General features: G+C 39.5%; 1 protein-coding gene across 1 annotated transcript in view; it reads right to left on the bottom strand.

The window, feature by feature from the left end:
- Positions 1-587: 587 nt before the first annotated feature.
- Positions 588-6,825, bottom strand: part of PPP1R21 (protein phosphatase 1 regulatory subunit 21) — a 31,626-nt gene continuing 25,388 nt past the window's right edge. The window contains exons 19-22 of the mRNA XM_064709358.1: positions 6,671-6,787; positions 5,670-5,768; positions 3,506-3,634; positions 588-1,724 (exon numbers count right to left, since the gene is read on the bottom strand). Coding sequence (XP_064565428.1) covers positions 1,695-1,724; positions 3,506-3,634; positions 5,670-5,768; positions 6,671-6,787 — 375 coding nt within the window. The 3' untranslated portion in view covers positions 588-1,694. The remainder of the gene's footprint in view (positions 1,725-3,505; positions 3,635-5,669; positions 5,769-6,670; positions 6,788-6,825) is intronic.

The following is a 6,825-nucleotide window of genomic DNA, read 5'->3' as shown; positions in this document are numbered from 1 at the left end:
CAAGATGGAAGTTCTCAGAAAAGGCAGCTTCAAAAGAACTGGAAGAAAGCAATTCGCTTCCCAGCCCTAAATGAAACAGTTGAAGCTGTATCTGCTTCCACAAAACAGCTGGAGAGAAAGCCAACATTTCCCAACCCTCATTATCACCAGCACAGAGTTCTTAATTCAACATCAACAGGAAACCCTGCAGGCTCTCCCCATCTCCATCACTGCTATTTTGCATTTCTGAAAGGAAAAGCTATCAGAACAAAGAGAAGCACTGAGAGCACCTAGACTGGTGTAAGTATCCCCACCAGTGATATCTGGAACCCCCACCACAGTGTCACACTCTGCAGCCTGGGCAGGGCCAGAAGGAAGGAAAAAGGCAAGCTGGTTTCATGTGGTTGATTTTATTATTACATACTGATAATACATTTCAGCACATCTGATATCAGAGTAAACCCCCGTGGGAACAAATAAGTGCCATAATGGAAATTATGGAACAGAAGACCGGTGTAAAAAGTGTGGAGTAGCACAGCATCTAATTAAAAAAAAAAAAAAAAACCAAAAAACAGAAAACCACCAAAAAAAAAAAAACCCCAAAAAAACCCCCACCAAAAAAACACAACCAAAAAGCCAACCAAACAAAAACCCAACCCAAAACCAACAAACCCCACCCCCAACAACAAATCAATGCTGTGAAACTTTGTGATATTAAACTTCACTTGGAAAAAAAAAAGAAAACAACTTAGGAGAGGCCTAAAGTTCACAAACTTCTGAAAACACAGGAAAAGCTATGTGCATCCCCCCAGTGAATCCATCATAACTCAATTCCATGAAGACCCTTTGCAAGTTCAGTGCTTAAATCTTCTACATATTTCATATTCTTCTTTACTGTAAGAGAGCACAGTGAGCTGATCTATTCTACACACATTGTTTCACTCTTTTGGGGCAAATGACAATCACAGTTTCCTCTAGCCTTAAACAGCTAATTCAACCAATATATATATACATACATGTGTAAACAAAATGTTACAGAAATGCCTTAAAGCAATTTCACTGAAGTAGCCCAATTCAGCCCAATTGTGCTCTTCACCTCCAAATCCAAAGTGCCAAATACAAGCAGGAAAGGTTTCCTCTGTTGCAGTCTAACAATGATCCCATTTACTTGGTGAATTTGTAAAAATCATTTCAAGCCACAATTTCAATTAATTCTAGAGGGCTGAGAACAGGAGTAATACATTTACAGTAACTGCACAGCTTGCATGGCCAAAAAAAGTCTCCGAACTCATTTTTAAACTGTTATTAACAAGTAATGGAATGTACATGTGCTGACCATTAAATGGAGAACTCAAAAACAGACACCTACTGCACCAATCCAAATTTGTTAATGCAGAAACATATTTGAAAATATACAAAATCTGAAGTTGTTACGTGAAATCAAAACCTGGTTTTAAAAAGTGCACAGTAAAAACTGAAGGTAATTACTATATAAATTATCCACAGAGTGTGTATTTCCTGGTTTAGAGCCAACATTAAGTTCTGTTTTATCTGTCACAAGTTCTAAATATTTTCAAGCCATTTACAGCACCAACTCAGTTTTTACTAGACCCAAAACCAGCCTCAGCTTCCTGGAACAAACAGGAACTGGATAATGAATGGTCATTCTCTGCATCCTGTGCAGCAGCAGCAGCTTCCAAAGACTTAGCTGTAAACTATCGATTTTTGTTCTTTTTAGAATTTCCCTGCAAGAAGAAAGAAGCAAAGAGAACATTATCATTCAGGCAAGGGAGTCTAGACAGGTAACATACAAAATCTGATGTCTAATAATTTCTGCCTACAGCAAGCAAGGTACAGTCAGACTGAAAATAAACACTCCACAGACTTCTAAGTTTGACAGATTGCAACCATTGGCTCTGAAAATTCCTCTGTTTCTATAAGCACAACAGAGGCAAGTACCAGATATCTCAAACAAGCACAACAGTGCCTTACTACAACTGAAACCTGGGAAAGACATTTAAGGGACATCCCAAGACATTCAACTGTATTAATACCCTTAATACTGTAAGGGCAGTGAAGGCAAGTGAAATCATAAACCTCCTTCATGTGCTACTCCAAATAACTTCTTACAGAATAATTGTATACACATTAAAAACCAATCCTCCACCACATGGAGTTTTTCCAAATGAATTTTATTTTAATTCAGGTTGTACAGATTATTCCTAGTTCAGAACAGAGTTTGTTCCACAGCTAGCCAACTCACACTTGACCTTCAGTAATTCCACAAAGGAAATGTGGAGCTTAAAATAAAGTTTTGTGCAACAGTTACATGCTGGCAATTCTCAGTCTTCCTATTTCCTGAAGATAACATTTGTTTTGAATCTAACCAACAACTCTCTCCAAGTGATAAGGGCTTTAACTGCATCATTTGGATTCCAAGTGGATTCCCTTCTACATTTGTTAACAACTGAAAACCTGTGTGGCTTCTGTGCTGAGGTCCTTACAGACAGAGTACCACTTCAATTCTTACAAGTATGGCAAGTGAGAAATTCCAGAAAACATTTTATAAAAACATTGAGTGCCATGGTCAGTATGCAGCCAAGAGCTTCCTTCTGGAAACACAATGGCTTTTACACCACAAAGTCATTTTAAAGAATACAATGCCAAGTTAAAACACTCAGAAATCTGAAGAAAAGCAGGGGGAGGAGTTTACTCTTAAAAATAAAAATCACCATCATGGGATCTTTAATCAGAACATGGAATTTATTTATTATTTTTACTTTTTTAATCCTTTGGTGACACCTGCTTCCATGCATCCCAAAAATAAGGAGAATAATGATAATTTATTTGTTTCACAGTCAGACAAATGAAGGACAAAGGCCTTCACAACATCTGTTCCTCCCTAGAAGCACCAGAATAGGACATACCATGGTTTAATCACTGGCTGCTCAAAAAAGCAGACTTCTGTATTTTTCATTATTAGATAAGTAAATGATTTTTTTACAAGTGGGTAGACTCCTTGCCTGGTAAAGAACTTAAGTGTGCATTTCAAGCTCACAGAAGAATAGAAGTGGCAACATTTTCATTCCTACACAAGGGACAGATGAGCTAGAATGTGGAAATAAAACAGAGAAAGAGACCAGCTGCCAAGGACAAAGTGTGCTGCAACCCAAATGAGTGCAGAAGGGACACTTCTACTCAGAACTTCATCATAACCACCCAGCCCCAGCAGCTGAGTTTACAAATAGCTGCATTTTCACCACATTTAAACAAAAAAATGGTGTGATCTGCCATCAGAGGGTACACTTTGAGAACCTGATGTGAAGCAGTGACATGAAGAGCTTGTTCTTTCCCACATGCATGTTTAGCAAGAATTTTCTTCACTGAAACTTGTAGAAGCAAGTTTGGAGTTTTCCTTCCAGCTGGTGCAGAATAAGAATTACAGCTTGTGAGCTGCTCTGTCCAAGGGCAGAGCTGCAGGAACACCAAATGTAACCCTCCCACCCCAGCTGCACTGCCAGCTCACCTTACTGGTCAGCTTTAGGGTGTCAATCTCTTCCCTTTGCTTAGTCAAGGTTTCATTCATGCTGCACAGGTGGTCACTCATCATGCTCAGCTGGTCCTCATAGCTCCTCTTTGTTGTCATCAATTCATCCTAAGGGAAAATGAAACAACCAGAGGCCCTGGCTCAGTGTTAGTGATACCTGGCAAAGCAGCACACCTCTACCTCCACTTAGCTCCACTTTTGATGCTGAGTGTGTGCAATTCAGCTAAAAAACTAAAGCTAAAAAACTAAAACTAAAAAAACACCTGTTTTATGAGAGGAAGTCAGTAGCTGCTTTTCTTTTACCTGAAGTCCCATGCATGGTTTGTTCCCTTTATTTTTGTGTTGTTTCCTTTAGATTTTTTCCCCCACTTTTTATGGCTTACAAAAAAGGGTAACAGCTAAGTTTCCCACCACTGCTTCCAGCCAGGAAACAAGCACTTTTTATGGGGTTAAAGCATGGCCTGCACAAGAACACACAAGGCTTCCAAAGCTGAAGGAAGCACCACTCCACATGGAGTTAGAGAGAGTTATGATCTCTCTGGGATTATAGAGACATGGGGGGATAGTGTGCATGGCTAGAACATAGCAATGAAGGGATAAACACGCTTCAGGGAGGACAGAAGGGAAGAAATCATGCTCTGTGTGAAGAAGTGCCTTGAAGACTAATAAATCTCATCAGTAGGGGGACAACAGGGTGATATGACAGGCATCTGCTGCAAGCAGATAAAAATCTCCCGCTGACAGACCCTGATCCTCATTAGGGATTTTAATTATCTGACATGTCCTGGAAGGGCAGCAAGGTGGAACACAAGCAACTGAGGAGTTGTCTTGAGTGTGGCATAGAAATTCCTGATAGCAGCGCTGAGTGGGACCAAGAGATGCTCCCTGCTGGACCTGTTACTCAAATAAGGAAAAGCTGCTCAGGGATGTGAAAGCCAATGGCAGCCTTGGCTGAGTTGGTGGCATTCAGGATCCTGAGGGAAGCAAGATGAATAGCAGAATTACAGTAACCCTAGACTCAAGAGGAGTAGATTCTGGCTTCTTTCTGCTTGGCAAGGTCCCAGGTAAAACTGCCCTGGAAGTTCCAGAAGTCCAGTAAAGCTGAATGATCAAAGACAGAACAAGGAACAATGCAATGCCTAAGTCATGGAGTGACTGTGGCAGACCACCAGCATGGCAGTATAGGAAATATCCAGCTCCACAGCTTGATCTGAACTCTCTGCTCCTCAAAGGAGGGGACAAATCACCTTCAGAGGACCCTTCCACCCTCAGTATTATTCAGTACTATGCAGACTACTAAACATATAAATGGTGTGTGCCTGCTATCTTTTTCTAGGACGTTTAAAATGCAGCTGGAAATTAACATCTCACGCTGAGCTCAACATCTATTGTGGAATTTCTTAAAGGAACAAATCAAGAAAATATTTAAAAAGGATTGTTCATGGGCACAACAGCTCAAAGCTTCTAACATTATATTCACAGCCTGGATGGAGCAATTTTGGTACTCACCATCACAGACAGATGAGTAATAATGATATGAACTAAGTGTAAAGAAAACATGAAGGAATTTATGAATTGTGTACTTATTTATACTTTATTGTACTACTGGCTTCTTTCTCAGCTGTGTGGAGGAAAAGGACAAAGGGACAGGACACTCACAGGATGGCATAAGAGTTGATTTTTGTTAATAATAGCTTCTTAAAGATTACCCCATAACTATCTTTGCTTAATATTAAGGTACCTATATTTAAAAAATCCAAATCAACCTGGCATTTTTTAAAACTTTCAGACCCAGGTGCAAGAAAGGATTAAGAATTCCTTGTTTTATCCAAAATCAGTCAAACCAGCACCCCTTTTGGCATTACAACTCTGTAATTTTCATGAAAATCCTTGACATCAAATGGGCTAAAACACATGGGTTTGGCCAATATAACCTTTTCTGGGAAGCATGTTTCACTTCAACTTTATACCTGGGATTGAAAGTGTATTATTCAAGGCTCTTCTCCACATACCACTGGAGTTCTTGTATTCCACAACACAAGAATGGCATGGCCAGGCTAGATGGCTGTAATTTTTCTGCTCTAACTTCCCCTTACACATGATTACAAAATGCATCTATTACATTACAGAACAATTTACTTGCCTGTAATCTGGTGATGTTTTGACTGGCGAGCTTCAACTCTTCTGTGAGCGATTCCTTGGACTTCTCTGCCAGAGAAAGTCTTTTGGCAAGTGCTCGACACTACCAAGAACAGGACAGGGAGGGTACAAGGGACAAAAGTCACTTCCTCAGTACTGCCTGGTGGCATCCTTAAGTGCTTGCTTTGGACTTTTCCATCTGTGATACTTTGATTTCAAGGAACTCAGAGCTTGTGCACATTTTTAAATGCAGAGGTAATGGAATAGTTAACATGAAATGTTTCATTTTACAGAGCTACCATATTGCCAAACCTCTAAATATTGTATTTTTCATGTAAGTGCTACAAAACTTCTCATAAGTAAAAAGCAATGCAAACAACTCACTCATACAAGGCTCAAATATCACAGAAAAGATGGTTCCTCCATACTATGTCATCTTCAATTAAAAAACCAATATTTAAGAGGATTTGCTCTGTTAACCTGGAGCTTTATGTATTCCACATCATTTATTACACAAATCAAAACAGCCACTACTTTCAAGAAAAGCTCCCTCATGACTTGAAATGAAAAGGAAACCATAGATACAATGAATCATCTTGTTCATTCTTGCAGTATAACTTCTGCCTAAGAGCCAATTTTCTCAGGAGAGCTGTTTCCATCACTTCATAATACACTCAAATATTTCTGAATGACATCAGCATCACTATAATATTAAGTCAAAACTTCCTTGGTAACTAAAGCCAGCTGCTTCAGCTTAGGTGAACAAATCTATAAATGACACACATTATACTTCTTAATACAGCCAAGACAAGGCTACCAAAGGATTTATTAAACATAAAAAGTTATTTTATGGCATCTATTTTTATGCATGCCAGACCACAATCAAAAATATTCCAGGAACAGATTATTATAAAACATTACGCTCCATATATTGAAACTCACTGTCAGAGCACTTGGCTGTGGGAAGTTCAAAAAGAGATTTACTGTCCTTGCCTGCATGCTCACCTCAGCATGGAAGTGCACGGATTTGCTGTCAGCAAGCTGCAGGTGAGAGGTCAGCTCTGCTATCCTGGCCATGTAGTGAGTTTTTATCAGGTCTTCACGAGACTCAACATCTGGAGCCTGGCAAGGAAAAGTTTAAGCAGACAACATTGATGTTT

The sequence above is a fragment of the Zonotrichia leucophrys genome, chromosome 3 (assembly GCF_028769735.1).
Source record: "Zonotrichia leucophrys gambelii isolate GWCS_2022_RI chromosome 3, RI_Zleu_2.0, whole genome shotgun sequence".
NCBI classification, from domain to species: domain Eukaryota; kingdom Metazoa; phylum Chordata; class Aves; order Passeriformes; family Passerellidae; genus Zonotrichia; species Zonotrichia leucophrys.
The sequence above is the reverse complement of the archived record's forward strand: the minus strand, read 5'-3'. Positions and strand labels throughout refer to the sequence as shown.